General features: G+C 44.4%; 3 protein-coding genes across 5 annotated transcripts; 2 read left to right on the forward strand and 1 right to left on the reverse strand.

The window, feature by feature from the left end:
- Positions 1–571: 571 nt before the first annotated feature.
- LOC114793624 (60S ribosomal protein L3-like) lies at positions 572–6,338 on the forward strand. The gene is made up of 10 exons (XM_028985666.1): positions 572–669; positions 1,022–1,214; positions 1,906–2,074; positions 2,359–2,494; positions 3,165–3,351; positions 3,438–3,598; positions 3,927–4,028; positions 4,112–4,207; positions 4,511–4,630; positions 6,132–6,338. Exons 1-10 carry the CDS (start codon positions 667–669, stop codon positions 6,192–6,194), a joined length of 1,230 nt encoding a protein of 409 aa, XP_028841499.1. The 5' UTR covers positions 572–666; the 3' UTR covers positions 6,195–6,338.
- A 579-nt stretch (positions 6,339–6,917) lies between these two features.
- Positions 6,918–17,279, reverse strand: LOC114794808 (testis-expressed protein 2-like). Of its 3 annotated transcripts, XM_028987611.1 has the most exons (14): positions 17,199–17,279; positions 16,324–16,639; positions 14,187–15,262; positions 12,410–12,610; positions 11,757–12,048; positions 11,465–11,670; positions 10,946–11,095; positions 10,509–10,608; positions 9,232–9,364; positions 8,458–8,589; positions 8,120–8,329; positions 7,807–7,927; positions 7,315–7,494; positions 6,918–7,181 (listed from the first exon to the last, which is right to left on the reverse strand). In XM_028987611.1, exons 3-13 carry the CDS (start codon positions 14,811–14,813, stop codon positions 7,345–7,347), a joined length of 2,322 nt encoding a protein of 773 aa, XP_028843444.1. In that variant the 5' UTR covers positions 14,814–15,262; positions 16,324–16,639; positions 17,199–17,279; the 3' UTR covers positions 6,918–7,181; positions 7,315–7,344. The 3 variants fall into 3 exon arrangements, with proteins under 3 accessions (XP_028843444.1, XP_028843443.1, XP_028843445.1); XM_028987610.1 differs by having other exon boundaries at positions 16,324–17,270; XM_028987612.1 differs by lacking the exons at positions 16,324–16,639; positions 17,199–17,279 and adding an exon at positions 15,605–16,198.
- A 655-nt stretch (positions 17,280–17,934) lies between these two features.
- On the forward strand, positions 17,935–23,348 carry msrb1a (methionine sulfoxide reductase B1a). The gene is made up of 4 exons (XM_028987618.1): positions 17,935–18,430; positions 20,392–20,534; positions 20,602–20,716; positions 21,817–23,348. The coding sequence occupies exons 1-4, from the start codon at positions 18,376–18,378 to the stop codon at positions 21,831–21,833; spliced, it is 330 nt and encodes a 109-aa protein (XP_028843451.1). The 5' UTR covers positions 17,935–18,375; the 3' UTR covers positions 21,834–23,348.
- The last annotated feature ends 42 nt before the right edge of the window (positions 23,349–23,390 follow it).

A 23,390-nucleotide genomic window follows, 5' to 3' on the forward strand; every position in this document is an offset into this window, starting at 1 on the left:
AAATTTCATAACTGCATCAAGTTTTAAATTCATTACAGAAGATACATTAGTTACAAACCAGTGTCAAGAATGAACCTACAGTTGTCTTGTTGTCGCAGTTAAATTGCATGACGCTGCGTGCCAGTTTGCATTACAGCAAATTGAAGGCCATGGTAAATTCTAACAGAGCATGAGGGCAGACAGCACTGATGACATTTACTGATCGTAAATGTGTGAAGTTTTCTGGAGGATCCTTTCAATGACGATCGAACTCTTTGGAACAAATTAGTAGATGAAAGATTTAGAAAGCATGTTCACAGAGATGTCTTACATTCCCAGACTCAGCTCACAATAATTCACACCATAACAGATTGCTAGAAAAATGTTAATTGTATAAAATGTCACATTTTCAAGTGACAGAGGTATTGATAGGAAAAAACTAAAATAATGGGGTTCCTATTTGTTCGATTCTACTGCACCGCTTTGCAGAATTACCAGAGAAGCCATCTGTGCTAAGACCCCACCACTGCACTAGATCTGTCAAAAGTTGGCAGCGTTCACCTTGCCTGAAAAGTAATACCACTCCTTAAATTAGAGTCCTTAAACCATGTGCCATCTTCTGCGTGACCTGTAGATCAGCACTTTCTCCTCTCTCTTTCACCCTCTCCCTGCACCCCAACCGCAGCCATGGTCAGTGAGTGCTCAGAAATGTTCTTCTCATGTATTGTCCGGCTCTGATGAGGACTGTGGTGTGTGTGCGTGCATGTTTGTCGTGTGGCTGTTGTTTGGTGGCCCTCTGTGTTTGAGGTGGCCAGCTTTTTTCTCATGGGTTGCTTCGACTGCCTCGTGGGTCGACAGAAATTACCTTGATGACAACATGTTTAACATGTTTAAAATGTATATACCCAATATCAAAAAGCCAGAGTTGTTTACCTATGCCTATATGCATAGGTAAACACTTCTCAGTACCTTCTAAATCACTTATCAGTACCTTCTATGTGTTTTTTCTCGGGAATGTTTGATCTTTGTGAACTTTCAACAGTCTCATCGTAAGTTCCATGCCCCTCGTCATGGGCACATGGGATTCCTGCCATGCAGGCGCAGCCGTAAGCACAGGGGGAAAGTGCGCAGTTGGCCTAAAGATGACCCCAGTAAACCTGTCCATCTTACTGCTTTCCTTGGGTATAAGGCTGGCATGACACACGCCCTGAGGGAGATCCATCGCCCTGGCATGAGTAAGCCCCCTGGGACATCTAGTAATATATAATTATAAGTAATATAAAGTCATTGTAATTGTGTAACTATTGCACAACAATGTAAATATGTGCTTAAGACGTTTTGATATGACAGATATATTTACTTCTGTGAGAGGTTTCTTGATTAAATTTCTTAGTAAATTCATCCATTTCTGCCCCACTGTTGACCGGGCATATCAATCCGAAACTCTGAGATTTCACATGTGTTCTCCTCTTAGACCTCCTGTTAGTCAGGGAAGTTGCAAAGAGTCTGGTGGTCAATGCCAACAATCTGGCCTTTACATAAGCAAAAAGGACAAAACAAGAGCCTATGATCTGCTGTAATCAAGACCATGGTGGCAGTGGTGGCCTAGCAGGTACGCAAGCAAACTCGTAATCGAGAGTTTGCAGGTTCAAATCCCAAAACAACAAGGTGCCACTGAGGCCCCTTGAGCAAGGAACCATCTAAAAAAAACCACAATCACAGACTACAAACCCCCAGATATGTAGTGTCTAATGGCCTCTTTGCTGTAAAATATAAGGCATGAATTTGTAATCAGTATGGCGGTCTGCAAAAACCTAAATTTTCCACATGTGTGTGTCCTTTTGTTGGACTTGTAAAAACATCATGTTAAGGATGTGGAATATATATAAAAAGGTGTCTAAAAGCTGCCATTCACTGTGCTCACAGAGATCTCAAAACGAGAAGAGGTGGAGGCGGTGACCATCATTGAGACACCCCCGGTGATAGTGGTGGGGATTGTTGGATACATCAGGACCATCAAGGGTCTACGGCCATTCAAGACAATCTTTGCTGAACACATGAGTGATGAATGTAAACGGAGATTCTACAAAAACTGGTAGCTGATCTGAGAACAACCAAACCTTTACGATTTACTACAGTCGTAATCTATATTCATGTAATGGCAAATTGAATTATTAATAATGTATATATATTTTTCAATCATGATTTGTTCTTACAATTAGTGTAAACATTGATGTAATGTTTTTTTCTGGCCTTTAATGGATGTATTCAAGGTCTCACCCTCTACTTACAATGCAATAGAAAATCCAGCTGGATCATGACATACGTGTAAGAACAAATATTTGGATAATGTGACATCTGCCGCTGAACCTGTAACAGGTACAGAAGTAAAAAGAAGGCCTTCACGAAGTACAGTAAGAAGTGGCAGGATGAGGCAGGCAAAAAGCAGCTAGAGAAGGACTTTGGGCTGATGAAGAAGTACTGCTCCATCATCCGCATCATCATCCACACTCAGGTACTATTGTTCATTAAATGGGATGAGTTACATTATATTGCCGACCCAAAAACAGCTTAATCTCTCTTCTGGGATGGCTTTCCACAAAGTTTAGGAGTTTTTGACCACCCTCTCCAGAAGAACATATGTGAGGACATGTTCAATTTCTGTCATGGGGGCAATGCAGGGCAGGTAAAAAATGGATAAAGGCTAACAAAAAAGGGGATTAAATCCAAAAAATAAGGCACATGGATATTACCTTCTGCATCCGTGACCTGTTTGTGTGTGTACTGATCCAGGCTGTAATTTTGTCCTGTTTTTGTGTTCTTGGGGCCACGCCCTTGGTTGTTTAGAGTGAGTGTAGTTAATACTTTTTCATTTTAAATCTTGATAGAGGGCCAAATAATGCTATAATAACAGTAGCAACAGCATTTGAATGTCTATCTATCGGTGACTTCTGAACTGTACTATCTTACACCACTCCATCTACAAAGACCTGTCCCCACACACTGCTCTCCGGGCACCTGTCATGGATGGTTAAAAGCAGAGGACACATTTTGTTGTGTCACTGTGCACTGTGCTGCAGTGTTTCACAATGACAATCGCTTCACTTTCACTTATTAACTTCATCTTTCAGTGGGTTTAATGCTGATCAACGTATTCATATGTGAATGTGCCTGCATTTCATCAGATGCGGCTGCTGCGCCTCAGACAGAAGAAGGCCCATGTGATGGAAGTGCAGCTGAATGGTGGTTCTGTGGCAGAGAAAGTGGACTGGGCGAGGGAGCGGTTGGAGCAGCAGGTGCCTGTGTCTTCTGTCTTCAGCCAGGATGAGATGATTGATGTCATTGGTGTCACCAAGGGTCATGGTTTCAAGGGTAGGATATCCTAAGATCTACCCATAATTTATATTCCAACAATGAACAATGCTACAAGAGAAGCCTACCTTGCATGCTGCCTTCAGGAGTGACAAGCCGCTGGCACACCAAGAAGCTGCCCAGAAAAACTCATAAGGGCCTGCGTAAGGTGGCCTGCATTGGAGCCTGGCATCCTTCCCGAGTGGGCTACACTATTGCCCGTGCTGGACAGAAGGGCTACCACCACCGCACTGAGCTCAACAAGAAGGTTGGACACATGAGATATACTTTTGTCACATCTTAATACATGCTCATTGTTCATTGTCTTTAACTCTGATTATGTTATTATGGGATTTATATAAGGGATCTGAACAGGAACCTTCATGCCATGGGACCTTTCCAGCTACACTGGTTGTGGTCATGACTGTATTTCTGTGTAATGCATATTAATTTGCAGGAGTCTCCTGTTCACCATGAATGCTTAGTTCTGCTTCATTTTAAAAAGAAACTACGGATTCTGAGTACCGAATGGCACACTCCAATGCATACAAAGATTTTGTCTTTGAACTCTGATGTTGTCTTGTCCTGTGGTGTAGATTTATCGCATTGGCAGAGGAGTCCACATCCAGGATGGCAAAGTGGTTAGAAACAATGCCTCCACCAATTATGACACCACCCAGAAGACCATAACTCCTATGGTACTAATAATTTTAAACATATCACAGTTATGAGTTCCCCAGTATTGGCAAAACGAATTTCTTTCCATGATTCTCTCCAACAGGGTGGCTTTCCACACTATGGAGATGTGAACAATGACTTTGTGATGGTCAAAGGCTGTGTGGTGGGCACTAAGAAACGTGTTCTTACCCTCCGAAAGGTACGGTAGCCATTTTGAGTCAAGAAATTTCTAACCAGCTTAAATATCCCGTTCATTTCTTATTTATAATAGTAGAACTGGGACAGCAGAAAAGAAGAGCAAATGCTCAATGGAACACCGCCTCATTCTTTACAGGGAAGCAAAATCAATTATTTTTCACAAAAAAGTTACATCTAACAGGGACTTCTGTTTATATAACGGCACTGAACTCCTACAGGGTATTCAATTATACTTTGATAGGACAACACAGCTAAACAATCTATGAAGTAAGGCCTCCTTGTTTCTGTTCTTTTGCTTCTACAGTCCCTTTTGGTTCAGGTGTCACGCAAAGCAAAGGAGGTCATCGAACTGAAGTTTATCGACACCACATCCAAGTTTGGCCATGGACGCTTCCAGACCCCTCAGGAGAAAAGAGCTTTCATGGTGAGAGCAGAGAATTGCTGGTCTGTTATTACTCACTCTTACCTCAGTCTACTTTTTCTGTTAGTCTGAATCACTAGTGTTGGGGAGGCTACTTTGGAAATGTCATTTGTTACAATTACACTATTTAAAATGTAATAGTAACTATTTCAATTACTATATGAAAGTAACTTTTCTAAATTATGAATGAATGTTCTGTTTAGTATTTGGAAACTGTATAAACTGTGTTACAAAATTGACCTTACAGTAGTACTAAACCTTAACTGCCGTCAAACTCCTTTTAGCACATACATTTTAATTATAATAAGTGATCAATGTCATAAATTGGCCAGTGGTGGCCTAGCGAGTAAGGAATCAGACCCATAATTGAAGGGTTGCGTGTTCAAATCCCAATCCACCAAGGTGCCACTGAGGTGCCACTGAGCGAAGCGCCGTCCCCACACACTGCTCCCCGGGCGCCTGTCATGGCTGCCCACTGCTCACCAAGGGTGATGGTTAAAAGCAGAGGACACATGAGAGTGTGTGCACCATGTGCTGTTCTGCAGTGTTTCCTAATCACTTCACTTTCTCTTTCAAATATTTAACAACCACCACACAACAAGGTCAAACTTCAGACCTCATTTGACTCTACGATCAAACAAACATTGATAAAACCAACAAGGCATGTTAGTTACCAAAAATGTAGATGTAACAGGATAACCGATCAAAGAATCAGAAAATGATTACAATTTTGTCGGAGGTCAATACCAATGAAGGATATTTTGCATGAAAAACATGCCAAATTCTAGAAATACTATTTTTATCGTATCATATCGGCAAGATTTTGCATAAATTTTTTATCATGAATCTTTCAATAAGTAACTAATTTAATTACCCCTTTCTCCCCCCAATAACAATAACAGCTATGTGCTATTATGTTGCATGCTTTGAAAAGCAGAATTTTCGCCCTTTTTCTATTTACTGATATTAATAAACTGCCAAATGAATTCCGGTAGAAAACTCAGGGATGCGTCTGTGATGTTTGCACGTAAATAAGGACGCAGGTGCGGGTTTCTCAGGTTACACGCCCAGGGGTTTATTACAAAAAATCGAATAAAGCACATACACTGATTCAAATCTAGGACATTATTTTCACAAGTGCCAAAGGTGACACTCCCCGCTTACTACCAGTGTGTCCCTGAGCAAGACACTTAACGCTGAGTGTTTGCAGGGGAACTGTCCCTGTAACTACTGGTTGTAAGTCACTGTAGATATAGGGTCGTCTGCTAAATATTAATGTAGAGGCAACGCTGATGTGACAGTAGCCCTTTGACTACACAGATTGCTTCTGGGAAAATGCATAACAAATGCTGACAGAGACGTCCCAACACAATATAGTGCAGTCTTTAGGATTTGGGAGTACAGTGCAACAGACTCATATTTTGAACTACCTCTATTATGGACTGTATGTTACATTATTTTGAGTGGAATTACATTCACATTAACACTGCATACATTTCTCCAGGGTCCTTTGAAGAAGGACAAGTTGAAGAAGCAGCCAGAGCCTGTGACAGACGAGGGACTGTGAAGAGGAGACCACATCTTGTCTGAAACGCAAGAGTTCGGCTCCTGTAGTTGTTCACCTTGTGCCTGAAGTGTGTCTAAAATGACCATACGATGAAAAAAATCACTAATTATCAGCACAATAACATTAAAGATGTATAAAACACAATGATATGTGTTACGTTTGAAGGCAACCAATTACCCGGATATACTAGTGAATCTACACCATCGCATCCTGCATGCACACTCCATAACTCAATCGTTGCTTATTGAAAGGCTCATGAGACAAGACTACACTGTAGTGCATTATCATATGTCAGATTATTGGCAGTCTGATGGGATCCTTACCTGACTACAGGGTTTAGGACTAGTCACGCAGTCCCAGTTTTAGTGCTTTATGTTTGTCCTGTACTACACAAAAATATACACCAACATAGTGAAAACTATTTGACAAAGATGCAAGCAATTTTGTTATTATAACAAAAAGGACTTATTTCTAATACTGATCAAAAATGTATGTACCTAAATATTGTTCTATACCATTTAATCAGGAAATGCACTCACTAATCATTGGGCTCTGACAATCAGTAGTAATGTGATGGATGACACCACCTCTCCCCCATCAAATGTGAAATTTAGCATTTTTAATATCTCAAATTTAATCTATAATACACTTGGTGAAATTGACACAGCCACAGTCCATGTTTCATACAGACATGTCTAGCAGCCCACATCAAAATAACCACAGTGAAAAAATGGAAAATAATTTATTGAACACAAAAAAATAGGTGTCTGAATACATTTACAGACTCTTCACATTCATTACAGCAACTGCTGCAGGCAAAGTCTCTTTTCTTCAGGTTCACTCTGCCCTCACCAAAGCTTGACATTCCTAGGTGAATAGGAGCAGCCAGTCGTCGGCACATTTGATGAAGGTGGCCTTTGTTAATACATGCCCTCACCGACTGACTGAGGGGATAGTGTCATGCTGGGCAGCTAATACATCATTTTACTGCAAAAAAAAAAGAAAAAAAAGGGAGGTAGGTCACACATTCTGAGCGTGTCAGGAATGTATTTGAATCTACTGTACAGTGTCTGAAGAAATAAAAATAAATACAAAGAATAAATTCATACACGGTCAGTACCGGATAAAGTAATATAACGCAGACTCCGAATCATTCAAATTCTGAACTGCAAGAGTCTTCCCTTTCCTGTGATTCTGCACATGATACGTCTGGGCAATCGTCCGGTGGCAGAGGGACGTCCAACCCAGAGGACATGAGTGGCAGGTAGAGGTCATCCATGTTTGGCATGACCAACACCTTCTGCATTAAGCAAGAAAGAGGAAACAGGTCTGAAAATGGAAAAGTGGTATATAGAACACTGCATTTAATGCATTCACTGAAACATTTGAAGACTGACTATTCTGGTTAGGAGGTCAAATAAAGAACGGAGCTCATACCTGAAGAAATGTTTTGGATCAAGACAGTTATAACAGGGTTATTAGCAAAAGAGCCAAAACTAGGCAACTCAAATGCATTCTACACTTATTCCCACGTACTGTATCTACAAAAAGCAAAGACATGTCTCTTGGTCTGTCCTGTTTTTTATGAGCCAGCGGAAAGCCTCAGACTGACCTGAAACTCGCACTGCAGTTTCCTCTCGATCCACTCGGTGACATGCGTGAACGTGACCTCCCTCTCTCCCAGCATTGGCCGGACACGCAAGTCCAGCCTCGGAGGCACCTGGAAACTGTACCTGCACACCAGCAAAATGCAGAAACCATGCGCACGTTGGTAATACTGTGTGGTGCGTAACAAACGCACACCATGATCGTTTCAGAACCTCAACAAAGTCTGCACCTTCAGTAATTATTTGACCTTGAATGACACTATATCCCAAATTTGTCATATTTACAGCATTAACAAAAACACCCTTCAGTTTCAGTACCAGATCCGATCGGTGGGAGGTGGTGGGATGTTGATGACCAGAGTTCCGGAAAGCTCCAGAACCTCCACTGTGAGGAGCAGCGGTGTGTTGGAGACCTCTGCGATCTTCTTCTTGATGTACTCGTTCTCAGTGGCCTTCTGGAAGTACTTGGACTTTGCGATTTTGTCAACAAACCTCAGGATTTTCCTTCCTGTGCTTCCACTAGCATGCCTGCACAGCGAGATTTACAAGGTGGTGTCTTAAGAGTCGAACGTCAATGGAGGTCCAAAAATAGACCTGCACAAGGTTGCTAACACAAAGTTGCTATAACTGGGAGCAGTCAAAGAAGCAGCGAATACCCTTCGGCCCCAGGGGGTGTGCCCTTGTCTGGCAGACTCCCCTGTGGCTCAGCCGGTAGCACCTCCTCCTCATCAGAGGATCCGGCGCTGGAGGACTCCTCATCGCTGTCGGCGAGTACACAGACACGAGGCCTGGAGTTGAAACACAGAGGAGAAACACTAAAGATGTGAAAAGATATCACTGTAAAAAAATGTTTCAAATAATGCTCTTTGTTATGATATCCTGATTAAAAATTTAACACCAATTTATCTTTTATCTTACCTCACAGAAATTACATTGACGAAGGGAAAAATCTGCTAGTTAGGGGTTTTTGAAAATCCTAAAGTCTGTCATCGCTGAGGTAAGGAACAAGGCACAAATGCACAACAGCATCAAAAGCTGATTTCTGACTAATGAATCTCAACTAGCATCAATGACACACTTGTGTCTGAATGGACACAGTCGCACAGCCACTGTCCACAATCTAGTGGAAAATCCTCCCCAACGAATGGAAGCTATACGTGAAAGTGATTGTTTGTGTCATTGTGAAACAAAATGTGTCCTCTGCATTTAACCATCACCCTCAGTGAGCAGTGGGCAGCCAGGACAGGCACCAGAGGAGCACAAGGGGACCTCGGTGGAACCTTGGGTTGAACCCGCAACTTTTCAGTTAAGATTCCACTGCCTAGCTGCTCTACCCAACATTGGATATCGAGTCTACATTCAGTCCTGCAAGCTTCAGTCTTGTAGAGCACATCACGACACTCATATGTATTACTTCACATAAGTCTCACCGTACACTGCTGGTCTCTGGCATGGCGCCGGTTTCGCTCAGACTCTCCCGACCCAGCTTACACAAGTTCATCTTGGTCTCTAGAGTCATCTGCAGAGAACCGGTGTACACCACCTCCAGCTCTAACCACAGGCCTACCAACAGCAGCAGATATTTATTACACTAAAAATCTGGTTATAAAGCATTACAATTAGAAGTACATTTTCTGCAAATGACAAAATTAACAATTACTTACCACAGTTACGAATGTGAATAACTAACCTATGTAGAATAGTTTCAACAGGGAGCCCTAATTAATGGTGTGTATTTAAACAAATTACATGCACAAAAGCGAGGCGAAACTATTTTCTTTTACAAACCAGATGACAAAACTGCAAGCTGATAAAAAAGGTCCCCTATTATGAAATGTTCCCTATTTTTTCACTATTTCAAATTTCACAATTTTTTTAGTTCCGTTACGCAAGACTCTGAAGAACCAGTGGGTTCATTTACATTTTTTTCTGGCTTCCAGTTTGCGGCAAACATTGTGGTTGGTGAATGGTGTTGATGACGTAATTTCCATGAATGCCCCTTCAACTTCAATAAGCTGCTCTCCTCCTCGTCCCGCCTCTCTCCTCCTCATTAGCATTTAAAGCTGCAGACACCGAAATGGTGCAACTTGGGAAAATCTCATTGTAGGACTGGATCAAAGAGGCTGTTCCTTGTCATAATGACAAACTATTGTGAAAATATTTAGTTTTTTACGTATGAAAATATATACACACACACACACACACACACACACATTATTATTCAGCCCTTTGGTCTGAGTGCAGTCAGTTGCCCATAGACATTGACTGATGAGTGCTAATGACTTTGTGTAATACCGCTCCTCTTTCTCTCTCTCTCTACACACATACACACACACACTCACACACACAAACATACATATATAAAATAAATAAATAAATACCCCATTAATCTTTCTGAAATGTTCCAAAGAATGAGCCAGTTCAGAAGAATTATCGTTTATCATTCAGGTTGAAACCTGAGACTGGATTGAAAACATGCCAGTCAAACAAACATTTGCACTAAACCATTTTAAAATAAAAGTGTGCCGGTAAGTATTGTGTTAAGGCTCTTTAAGGTCCTAGGCTAGCAAGTGTAATTAGATCACTAATCCATATTGTCTTGTGGCCCTGGCACAAGCACCGCAGGAGAGAAGTGTGTGTGCTGGGAGTCATATTATACGTGTATTGTACTATATTCTCTCCCTGTACCGCCCCAACTCGCACGTACCTCTATGGTTCACTGTGGGTCTGGAGGTACTCAGCACCTGGGGCATGCAGGTGCCCATATCCAGATCAGCCAAGGTCAGCTCATTCATGAAGTACGGCAGCTGCCAAATAAAAGCACATAGAACACAATTGAAACTAGTTGGGTGATATAGTGCTTACCGATAATATTGTGAATAACACAATTTGTTTAATTTTTGTGGTTTCCCGTTTGAATAGTTGTGTTAATATTAATATATGACCTGATAAATAACAACAACCCCTGTGAGCTCCTGCTCTCTTGTCATTATGTTCCTTCTGTCTCTGCTGTGCCGTGTCCTTGCTACACGCTGACCTTCACTCCTGGCTGCCTTCCCTCTGCCAGCTCTTGGTGCTGTGCCCGCAATCTGAAGCATGTGGTGCGGTTAATCAGACCCCGCCCCGCTTTACACCCAGCCTCACTCTGATCTTGCTCAGCTTCTTCTGGATCTTGTGGGCCACCTGGTCGGCCCAGTACTTCTCCCGCAGGAAGTCCCAGAAGATCCTGCCCACCAGGGCGTTGATCCAGGCTGGTTGGCCATCCCCAGGATCTACTGGCGATTCACTTGAAAGCTGTAGGAACGTAGGCAAGGCTGTAAAAAACCCCAGTTGGCTTTAGATAGTGCCTTGGTGGTACTATCTAGTGGTACCCATGTTCCCTCTAGTGACACTGGTGGCACTTAGTTACTAAGTACTGGCCTTGTCAGGATCACGCTCAAACCCACCACCACACGGAGTTACAGGGCACATGGGTAAAAACGCCGAATGGCGGTCCAAAGACTGGATACGATCAATTACAGATGATAACAACAAAGGTAACCCAGAGAAAACACTCATGGGACGGGAATACCGGGACATGTCTGGTGCTCAAACATTAGCTTCAGTCCCATTTTGTACTCGGTTAATGATGACCGTAAATCTTCTGTTCACTCTTTGTCGTACCTTTTTCCTGGTTTCAGGGCTCCCTGAGCTGCTGTGGCATGGGCTGGGTGTTGGACTGCTGTCGTCAGAAGCTACGAAGCGAGCCATGTAAGAGTTATAGTCCAGCAGGATCTTTTCCCTCACGCTGCCAGCCAGCTCCTTTAGGCCAAGCATGGTAGCCAGTTCTTCTGTACTGCCATGGCTGGAGCCTCCACCACTGCAGACCTCTGAGGGAGATATTAGAACATACCGTCACAAGACCTTCTTTACAAAGTCCAGAAAAGCCTTCAAATTCTCCCTCATGCGCCCTCACCCGTTTTAGATGCATCTCGGCTGAGTTTGCCTTGGGCCTCTGCCTTGGATGCTGACAGGAAGTGATGGAACCACTCCTCTTTCTCTCTTCCTGTGCGCCCAAACAGGTAGAGGGTGGTTGACTGGCTTGAATCTGAGTCAACAATCGTCTGCTTGTCTTTGTCCTCCATCTCCTCCACAGCGTCTTCCCACCCTCTCTCTTCATCCTCTCCCCCGTCTGCCAGTACAATGCAGATGGGATACTTCTTATTCCATATGCGCTTGCGAGCCAAGACTGGCGGTAAGAGAGAGACCTGATGAACCGGGTGGAGAAAAAAGAAGGTGTAGGAGATATAGAAAGGCACGCTTTCCTGTAAAACGAGTTTTTGGTTTGTAAAACACGGCAGCATTATCTGAAACGTTGTCATCCACACGGAGGCGCTGTTTTAAGCGCTGTAACTCCCTGTTCTCGCCTCTTTTCACGGGTTGCCGTTTTGCCATCTGCCCGAGAAAAAAGAAATTCACCCTGGAACCCGTTTTCGAAAGGAAACGTTCCGGGTCGCCTAAAACGCTGCTTCCATGCGGACGCATGGCCGGATTCTGGTGTGAATTTATGAGCCTACAGTGCACATCCCCACATGGCTGGCGCGCCCCGACAGTCCGGTAAGCACCGACCTTGCTGCTGGCCAGGTCAACGCTGCGCGAGCGGATGAAGACCGCCTCGTGCGCGGGCTCGTTGAAGGTGGCCTGTCGGGGGATGTTGCTGCGGGGGTAGGCCAGACGAAGGCGCGAGCCCTCCAGGGTGACGAAGGCGGAGTGTGTGAGGGATGGGTGGTACGTCTCTGGGTCGTAGTTGTGCATTTCATTCATCCATCCCTGCAACGCATGTCACCTTTAATCAGTTCAAACAAGACACTCAAGGCACAAACAAACCTCACATCTGACGACAGGACTGAGCGCACAAACAACTAGACAAAAGATAAAGAGTAGAGTAGAGACGGACAGCTGTCAGTTGCAACACTATTCATACATATTCATTCATTTTATTGTTTAAAACTCTTTATAAGAGAACACTCATTCAGAAAAATCAAATTGTTCATTTAAAGACAAAAAACCCCTCCCAGACAATACTGTTCACCAGTCCATGCTGCCAGGCCTTCAGCTCTGTCCTGCTGTAAACTCCCAGGAACTGCAATATTATTTAACAAATCTTTGGATTAAACGAAAATGAAATGCTTCACACAATGTGTGGGCAGTGAAATCATCGTGTGAAACCAACGTGTGCAGCCCCGAAATCAGAAGGTTGCCGGTTTGAATCCCAAGCCGCCCAGGTGCCACTGAGGTGCAACCCGGGCGTATCTCAATGACTTTCACCTTCAACGTGAAGGAAATTACTTAGATGAGAACAATGGACAGCATTACTGAAGGACGATGAAGTGAATATGGGATACATGGGCCAATTAAATCTCACCAAAAGAGATAGATTGGAAGACCAGATAATGAGGAAAATGGTATGGAGATGAAGCTCCAGAGAATCCTCGTCAGCCTCTCAGTTTACAAGGTCTAAGGACGGTAACAATTGCCAAGACAAATTTTGTTCTGCTAAAGCCCAGACAAGCAGCAAGATTCTGGTGAGGGTAAGAAGCTGCATGTCAACCACAAGACGAAATGCGCTAAAAACTCCACTGGGAGAAATGCTGAGAGAACACAAATGGCAGTAAAAACGTCGACGAGGAAGAGGAGCTGGCAGAATTAGCAGCACTCGATTAATGACTGCTCTGCAGAAACCGGGATCCAGCAGACTGTTCTGGAAGCCTGGCAGCAAATTGCATGGGATAATCTAAACTTTAACTGTGCTGGGAACAACAGGATAAAATGGAACTGCACACTTACGGCATTTATCAGACACCGGTATCCAGAGCGCCTTACAACCAGTAGTTACAGGGACAGTCCCCCCCCTGGAGATGCTCAGGGTTAAGTGTCTTGCTCAGGGACACAATGGTAGTAAGTGGTAGTAAGTCTTACCCACTAGGCTTCTACCACGTCTGCTTCTGGTTTCTACCGTAGTAAAAGTACATACCACTGGCGGCCAAATTAAGTTATTCCATCTCTCCTAGGCTGGTAGTAGTCTAGTGGGTAACACACTCGCCTATGAACCAGAAGACCCAGGTTCAAATCCCCCTTACTACCATCGTGTCCCTGAGCAAGACACTTAACCCTAAGTTGCTCCAGGGGGGGACTGTCCCTGTAACTACTGATTGTAAGTCGCTCTGGATAAGGGCGTCTGATAAATGCCGTAAATGTAAATGTAATCAGAAAATGAACGTGAGGACCATGCAAGCGTTAATAATCATGGTGCTGAAAGGAGCGAATGTCTTAAAGACGGCTGAAATATGGTCATGTCTGCTATTTAGCCACTGAATGTCATGGCATTTCGTTTCGTGTCACACACCTGCAGGACTTCAGGAGTCTTACTGAGAGACTCCGACTGCAGACTGTCGTCGGGAGATGCCGGGGCCTTCTGGGGGTGCGGCGAATGCCGTGGAGCTAAGAGAAGCACCACCAGCAGACCCATCATAAATCCACAGGCCAGACCCAGAGACAGCCCCGTTAGGTATGACGGCAAAGGCAGCACGAAGAAGGCATAAGCCAGGAGTCCCACTGAGATGAGCCACCGGCTGGGATTTGAAGACGGACGTCTTCCGGGAGGCTTCGAGGGCTGCGCTTGATGCTGGCGCCTTCCTCCTCCATGGATCTCCACCACCTGCATTATATCGCCGAATGTGCAGATTTCATAATGGCCCTTGGCACTACTCATCTCGCTGCTGGCTTTGGGAGATTCGGAGGATTTGCTGGGATTGAGGGAGGCGTCCTTCTGCCCACTGCAGGGCATACTGCAGGTCGAGAGAGGACTGCCATCCCTCGTGTCTCTGCTCTCCTCACTCTTGGGGGAAGAGAGGTCAACTCCAGCGCTTCCCATGGAGATTGGTGGGTCTGTGCCACTCTGCTGCTCCCTGGGGCTCCCAGATGAGACGTCCTCCCCCATGATTTTACTGAGCATGCTCAGCGGCTCCTGCATGGTCCCAGACAATCTCCTGGCCAGCAATCTGTGGTAGAGCTTGGAGCTGGACGGGGAGAATATCCAGAATATTCCTGGTGGGAGACTAAGTATAAGCGGTCAGGTCGGTTTTCTGATCATCCCTGGAGGCCCTGATGTTCTAACACGTCTTCATCAGGCCTAACAAGAGCACTGGGGCTGAGGGCTAACCTTGCAATCCAAGGGACTACGGTGAGGATCGAGCATCAAAGGTGAGGGGTTGGCCTGGCTGACCTTCCAAAGCTTTCCCATAACTCCTAGGGCTTAGAGTCACTTTAGGGAAAGACATAGGCTCTATTGTAGCAGGAATGGTGTTGAATGTCCTTCAGACTATGAAGCAGCAGTCCTCACTGCCAGAGACAGCCGCAGAGTCCCAAAGAGCGGACAGAAGGGTTTTCTCCCGTCGCATTTTCTACCTGGTCAGCGGACGCCTGCCAAACAAACAGAAAGATCTCAGGACGGGAATACTGTGGCACACCACCGCTCATGCCAGTTCTCCGTATGCATTCCTCTCTCTCTCTCTCTCTCTCTCTCTCTCTCGAGACATGAACATGAACAGAACTGATCACGGAAAAGCATTTATCTATTATCTAATCTATTTGTCAAAACTGTAGAGTGAGAAAAGAAACACAATACATTTTAAGTGATGATGGCGTACTGATGATTCAAGTCTGGAAACTTGATAAGAGAACAGATGTACCGATAAAAAAGAATACGTCATTTATTATTCAGTCGTGTTATAACATGGAGGTAGAATAATTTCAGTCTCTTACCATCATTTGAAGTACGATCACGACGCACCCACAGAAATACAGTTTCCCTCAGCTTGTTGCAACTTGTGGAATATTACAAATTCCGTTGTCACTGCGTTAAGACGGCGGACTAGGATGTGCTGCAACGTGACGACGCTGCTGAATCTTTCCCAGGGCGTAAAAGCCCTGGTCTGGCGTGTTTAAGTGTAGCATCAGCATCTTAACAGCAATCGGCAGTAATAATAATGTGAGGATCCGGGCGAGGGAGAGAGCGGTGCGAGCACCCTAATTGGCTGAAGGTCTACGTGGTGGCTGCTGGTGGGGGAGGGGGGGGGTTTAGTAAATAGGCTGCAAGTTGATGTCAGCTAATTGATTGGTTTTAATAGGATCAGCAGCTCCTCAGAGAAGAAGAGCTTTTCCTGTCGTTTGTTGTTGCTGGACAGGGCTGGGGTCAGGATGCCCGGATATGAGGGGAGAACATCCCTACAAAAAAGCATCCACCACTAAACCACTAACCTTCTCCAAATAATGGCATGGTGCTGACAAGCCTTGAAATGAAGCATTATTTCACGCGGACCTTCCTGCCTCCACGTTTTATTCCAGCCCGAGTGGTCTTAAAAACGAAAAACTGTCCAATGAATGAATCAGGCCTGAACTTAACACGCATTAGCGGAGGCGCCCGCAGTCAACAGGCTCTTCTGCGCCGCGGAGGACCGAGATGGAGAGACGGCCGGACCCACCTGCACCGCTCGGCTCCAGGTCGGCGTGAGATGCGCTGCGTGCGGCACCCGGTGGCCGGTTCCCGGTTCCCGGTGGCCGGTTCCCGGTGGCCGGTTCCCGGTGGCCGGTTCCCGGTGGCCGCTGGCGCTGCGCTGCAGTGCTGCTGGATGCAGCAGGGAGGATCGCTGGCGGAGGATCGCTGAGCGGCAACTTTCACCCCCACGCGGCGGGCGTCGCGGCGCCGCTAATCTGGATTAAAGCTCGGCCGCCGCGTCCGTCGGTGCGCGCTGCGGCTCGCCGGGGTGCTCGGGTCGATCCCTCGCCGACGCGGACCTTCTGGAAAGCAGGCCAGAGACCACCATAATAGGGATTTTTTTTTTGTATCGCACAGCCCTGCAATAAAAAGCCGTCACACCTACGCACGCACGCCAGCTCGCCGCGATGATGGAGGCTCCGCATCAGGAAACTGTAACGAGTCCACAGCCCGCTAGTTACTTTTTAAATGGTGTTACACATATTTATATAAAACAATTAACTTGAGTATAATTAATAAATAACCCCTAATTTTATCTGATCAAATCGTTCGCCTGGATTTGCAACAGATCCATGAGCAGAGGAGATTCCTGTCACACCATTTTTTAAAAGCATTTCCCCCCGGTTCATTACTGTAGTTGCGGAGATCTGTCTGGTTCTTCTGCACATGCTTAAGATATTAAGTAATATGTTACTTATACTTATGATGAAGATTTAGAAAGTATTGTATTTTAGTTGTTACTCTGTTTGCCACACGTATCCCTCATTGTTGACATGTCTGTAACACAGTAATTATTTTCATTACACAAATCTGTATTACATAATTGGTTCAGTTAAACAAATAATCAGATTTTTATCCTACCATTAGCAGCTAGTCCCTTCATTGGTTAGTATCGGATAGGATTAGGCCTGTGCCAGACTTTTATAGATGACAGAATAAACTATGATTATCCATGTAACACTTTAGTGCCATTTGACCAGTAGGGGGCAGCAGGGGGACAACTTAATGTGACCAGTAGGGGGCAGCAGGGGGAACTATTCCATCTGACCAGTAGGGAACAGCAGTGGAAACTTTTCTATCTGACCAGTAGGGGGCAGCAGGGGAACCACTTTATCTGACCAGTAGGGGGCAGCAGTGAGAATCTTTTCATCTGAGCAGTAGGGGGCAGCAGGGAGAACTATTCTATCTGACCAGTAGGGGGCAGCAGGGGAACTATTCTATCTGACCAGTAGGGGGCAGCAGGGGAACCACTTTATCTGACTAGTAGGGGGCAGCAGTGAGAATCTTTTAATCTGAGCAGTAGGGGGCAGCAGGGGAACCACTTCATCTGACCATTAGGGGGCAGCAGGGGGAACAACTTCATCTGACCAGTAGGGGGCAGCAGTGGGAACTATTCTATCTGACCAGTAGGGGGCAGCAGGGGAACCACTTTATCTGACCAGTAGGGGGCAGCAGGGGAACCACTTTATCTGACCAGTAGGGGGCAGCAGGGGAACCACTTCATCTGACCAGTAGGGGGCAGCAGGGGGAACAACTTCATCTGACCAGTAGGGGGCAGCAGTGGGAACTATTCTATCTGACCAGTAGGGGGCAGCAGGGGAACCACTTTATCTGACCAGTAGGGGGCAGCAGGGGAACCACTTTATCTGACCAGTAGGGGGCAGCAGGGGAACCACTTCATCTGACCAGTAGGGGGCAGCAGTGAGAATCTTTTCATCTGAGCAGTAGGGGGCAGCAGGGGAACCACTTCATCTGACCAGCCTTGTGGAACCACTCCACAAACCGCCTTGCCTTATAAAGACACATCTTCCCAACACTTACAGCATGGAAACTAGCACGACTGGCCCCCACCGAATGCGTTTTCCGACCAAGTTATTTACAACGCCGCCCTGTAGGGGACAACACGAAGGCTGCGGCCACCCGGCATGTGACCCGACTCGCCCCGCGTCACGCCGGGAAGGCGGACTCGGGTCAGCATGAAGGCCAGCGCGTCAGCAGTTACGCAGAGTAGCAGCAGCACGCCGAGAACACGGAGAACATGTCCTTCTGCTCCTTCTCCGGAGGCGAGGTCTATAAAGACCACTTCCAAAGTGGTAGGTGGCGAGCAACTTCTCAGACGAGATCGAATAGAAACTCATTTAGTTTTATATTTGTTAAGTGATGTATTGGAAATGTACAAAATTCTAGTTAACTCACGCAAACATAATTCATGTCACAAGTCTTCTTTTACATTAACCTTCTTTTTAACATTTTAATAATCCAGTAAAACTATTTATTATCAGTGTTATTCATGTTCTATTATTTAGCTCAACATTGTTCGGCAGGAGAACAGTAGCTGGTTTCCACTTTATTCTGTTCCACACGTGTCTTCCCTACATGTTCTGCCTCATCTGGAAGAAACACCTTCAAGGCATATACATATGCATAAAATGTCATGTACAAATATATAATAAATATATATAAATATATATCCCATTATATAGAAGTATAACTCCATCAGCTTGTCCGTTTTTTGTTTGATTTTATAGAGTAAAAATACTCACCATTGGAAGAGTTAATTGCGTTGCATTGATATGAACATGTTTCAGAAATTCTTATACATCTACATATTGAGTATCTTTTGCTTTTGAATGAAAGCTGCAAATGAAATGTCTTCCATTTTCTTACTTTTAACAACAACGTTTATTTCTTATATAGCCCATAATCACATACAGTATGTCTCAAAGGTGTTTGACAGACCCTACAGTTGACACCACTACACTTGACCCTTCTGCACAAAAGGAAAAACTAAGATAGAGGAAATAAAGAAAGGAAGAAACGTTGGGAAGGAGCGATACAGAGAGGGTCGCCCTTCCAGGGTAGAGCGAGCCTGTAATTGGTGTCAGTGCAGGTTTGGGGATGATTTGTCCAAGAAAAGAAAAAAGTTCAGCAGGTGTAGAGGTGTAAAAGTTCGAAGCGTAGTAAAGAGCATCTGTCCATGTTTGGAGGTCCTGGACAGTGTAGAGTAGGTTTTAGTCCAGTGTCATGGTGTACAATACGTGTCCATTATGATGCAGCTGGTCTATTTGAAAATCCCTGTGGCTGTTGTGGACCCTCTGGCTCTTCATTGGACTCTTGAGGTGGTCTAGCTACTTGATTCGGTGTCTTGGAGAAAACAAACAGAAGTAGCAAAAGATGATGACATTGTACGTCTGATACTGAAATATGTGGCTTGGTGGTATATTTGTGTAACAGTGGCCCGGTACCGTAACTAGGACAGCCTAACTAAGGTTGAATTTTACACTGTCTGTGTTTGACTAGGTGACTGTATAATAAAGTGAACTTAATAATTGACACTGTGTCTGGGACTTTAACAGAAGGAGTGAACAGATGAGTCTGAGTCTCGAACACTGACCGGCAAGCCGTTCCACAACTGCGGAGCTCTATATGAGAAGGACCTACTAGAGCATCCAGACAGTAGTGCGTTGCAGTAATCTAACCTTTATGTAATAAAGGCATGGACCAACTTTTCTGCATCATGCATTGAGATGATGTTTCTTATCTTTGCAATATTTCTAAGGTGAAAGAATGCTATCCTAGTGATATTATCTACATTCGAATTGAATGAGAGACCTGCATCGATGGGGACACCTAGATCCTTTACTGTACTTGGTGAGATGATGATCTGGCTGCTTGAGGTACAAGTACAAGAGCTTCTGTCTTATCAGGGTTTAACATAAGAAAGTTGGTGAGCATCCACTGTCTAATGTCCTTCAGACAATTTCATTGGAATATCAATGTTTTAAAATATAGTTTCATATGTATGCAAGAGTCCAATGCATGTGGGTATGTGAATGCATAAGTACACAAGAATGTAAATCCAAAAACACATGCAAACCAGAAAAATCCCTTCTGGAAAAAATATCAATATCATTGTTATGCTGTGCATATTAATTCCACAAATCATTGCAAGTGTTAAATAGAATTTTGAATATTTCCAATACATCACAAAAATAAATGAACCACGGTTTAAAATGGCATGTTTTAGTATCGTAACAGAGTGTTGCGCTTACAGGTATGTACGTGTGTGCGCAGTGCGGCTACGAGCTGTTCTCTAGCCGCTCGAAGTACGAGCACTCGTCTCCCTGGCCGGCCTTCACCGAGACCATCCACCCGAACAGCGTGTTGAAAGAAGAGGAGAGGCCAGGAGCCTATAAGGTACCGCGCTTCAGGTGTTTTATTGACCTTTGACCTTCTGAAAGACCCACACGGCATGTTATTTCAGGTCCGCTGTGGGAAGTGCAGTAACGGCCTGGGACACGAGTTTGTGAACGATGGACCCACGCGTGGCGTGTCCCGCTTCTGAATATTCAGCAGCTCACTGCAGTTTGTCCCACAAGGTGCGATCTGTGACTAGTTATTGTGACTTAAACCTGATATTGAGTTCAATGTCTTCTGCTTAAAATTAAGTCCAAATTTATATTAGTTCTGCTTTCAAAGAGTGACTGCAGTTTGCTATTGTTATTGTCAAGTGCTTATTTCCATGTAGAAAATGTATTCTGTGCCAAAAAAAATTATATTGTATTGAATTATATAATATTATATTGTATTTGTCACGCTGGTTTGACATGGCAAGGCAGAAGATCTGGAATGATGGCTGGATATGATGAAGAGCAACGCATAAGCACAACGTCACGAAACGGGTTTAATACGTGATGAACAGGACAGGGGAGACATCCAGTGACAAGTTACACTTAACAATGACCCGACACGTACAGACACAAACAGGGCAGCTTTATAAAAACACTGGTGGAAACATTACACAGGACCAACGTGAAACTCCGGTTCTGATCCCGGACCCGGAGTAACCCCTTCCTGACCGGATCATGACAGTATTATTGAAATTATATAATGACCAAATCAACTTACACTTTAAGAAAAACCCCTGTCACATTTGGTCCAGAAAAAAGAAGTCATCACATTATTTTGTTCACAGAAATCAAAAGCCATTTATTTTATGCACCAAACTGATATCAGTCTCCACCATTCTGTAGACAAAATGTTATCAATGACTAATTCATTTTGTCCACGAAATGCATGACTTGCATTTTATGGATGGAAATGACATTTTGTCCACGAAATGCATTTCGTGGAACGATTTTCTGTCTTTCATACAACACAGTCTTATATCCACAAAATGTTGAGTGCTGATTTCAGTTTGGTTTCTTTTTTTATTTCTGTGAACAAAATAATATGATAATGTGTGGACAAAATGCAACAAATAAGTTGCAAATAAGTAATTATATAATTTACTTTGTGGCACAGAATGCATTCTTTGCACAGAAATATGCACTTGATACTTGGCACCCCAAAGTTACTCAGCGAATTGGTTGTTAATATTTACCCCATTGCTGTAATACAAGTTAACAAGTTAATATTTAATTGTCTTTTTTTTGTATGTTGCCCTCTTTGATTGCATGATCTGTTCTCCCTTCGACAGATAACAGGGGGAAGTAAGAAGGTTGGGTTCATGGGTTAGATGGAAGGAGTGTGTCCACTCAGCTGACAGTGGGGTGTTAATGATGTGTCCTGTTGTAAAGCCTGAACCTGGACGAACAGAACACAGATGTTTCAGTGACTTCACTTCTCAGCAAGAATGGACACGCTCAATGAAACACGCTCTATAATGCACAGAATAAACAATGCACAGTTCCTGCAGGTAATTATTTGAATTAAAACCATAATGGGAATTTTAGGACTGTCACAAAACAGAAGGTACTTGGTGAAAGCAAAATGGGTTATGTAACAGATATATTTCTGAGTCTGAATGTATTAAGATTAAATAGAATAATGTGTATATGGTCAAGGTCATTGACCCAGCAAATCTCGTAAATCTACTACTGCCTTCAATGAACTATATTTTATTTCAGTATTGCCACCATCCTGCCCAACAAAAAACTGATTCCATCAAACCATCTCTCGCCTTTCTCTCTGCTACTGATGTTTTTGCTGTTTCTCTCTTTCATTGCCTGTGGTTTTTCACTCTTACTTTCTGGATTTCCTCCTACTGCTGCGCTCTTGCTTGATTCATGCTTTTCACTCTTGTTTGATTTTCTTGCTCTCTGTCACGGCGACTGGCCCACCACCACGACTGTAGGAGACTCGTCCTGTTTTTCGCTGCTAAGCCTTTCCCTTTTCCTCTTGAGTGGATTGCTCCCATTTTTTAAAATGCATTTCGCATTTTGCCTCGCCCTTGTTTGCTTTCGTTTTGGACCTTGATGGTACCGACTAAAGGTCCGCCCCCCCGTTGCCTCTCCTGCATGCTCCCTTTGTCGGCTGTGAATGACCCATTCCATCTGACCATGGACTCGAACCCCCCCTTGCCGCGCGGCACTAGCAAGGTAGAGACTGTTCCCCCCTCCCTCACAGCGACGCCTCCTCCACTGCTCCACCTTCCCTCCTGTCGGGACATGTCTGTCCAAACGACTTCTAGTCCTCCTGCTTCTCCCAACATCTCCACCACGTCTGCATGTGCGCCTCCCAAGCCCAGCCATGACACTCTCATTCTTTCATGCTGCCTTCCCTCGCCTCTTTTTTTTCTGTCTCTCCCATCTCCCCTCTTTCACTCCTTTTGTCTTGTTTTTTTGTGCCCTTTTGGTAGCACACATTGAGTTTTCATGATTGGGGGTAAAACAGGGGCGACTCTTGCTCCTCATATTATTTCTTGGGTTCATATTAAGGGGGTACCTGTACACCACCCATATGGGCAAGTTACCAGGTGAGGGATGGAGTTACTGTGATTTAACACTAAATAGTGTCTGTTTTAATAAATGTAACTGTGATATGGAGTGGGCTCTGGGGTTTTTACTCTGTAGCTGGGAATGAATGGAACATTGTGTTCAGTAATGCAAGCCTGTCACTTTAAAGGGTTCATTGATTGTAAGAGAACCCCTTTAAATGATCTTTGTAGAGCCGAACACAGTTGCCCCGATTAAAGCAATAAAATTTGCCTTCTGCACACTAGTTGTGTATCTGGTGCGTCAGGGTTCATTATTTCTAACTTCGATTTTGACT

The sequence above is a fragment of the Denticeps clupeoides genome, chromosome 7, assembly GCF_900700375.1.
Source record: "Denticeps clupeoides chromosome 7, fDenClu1.1, whole genome shotgun sequence".
NCBI classification, from domain to species: domain Eukaryota; kingdom Metazoa; phylum Chordata; class Actinopteri; order Clupeiformes; family Denticipitidae; genus Denticeps; species Denticeps clupeoides.

Bases quoted from the DNA above. Each gene is read 5' to 3' on its own strand.
- LOC114793624 (XM_028985666.1), top strand. The intron at 1,215-1,905 runs GTAAGCCCCCTG...CTGTGCTCACAG, and splicing joins GATCCATCGCCCTGGCATGA to AGATCTCAAAACGAGAAGAG. The intron at 3,599-3,926 runs GTTGGACACATG...CCTGTGGTGTAG, and splicing joins GCACTGAGCTCAACAAGAAG to ATTTATCGCATTGGCAGAGG.
- LOC114794808 (XM_028987611.1), bottom strand. From the start codon at position 14,813: ATGCAGGAGCCGCTGAGCATGCTCAGTAAAATCATGGGGGAGGACGTC. The intron at 12,611-14,186 runs GTGTGTGACACG...CATGCGTTGCAG, and splicing joins AGACTCCTGAAGTCCTGCAG to GGATGGATGAATGAAATGCA. The intron at 11,671-11,756 runs GTGAGGGCGCAT...TATCTCCCTCAG, and splicing joins CCGAGATGCATCTAAAACGG to AGGTCTGCAGTGGTGGAGGC.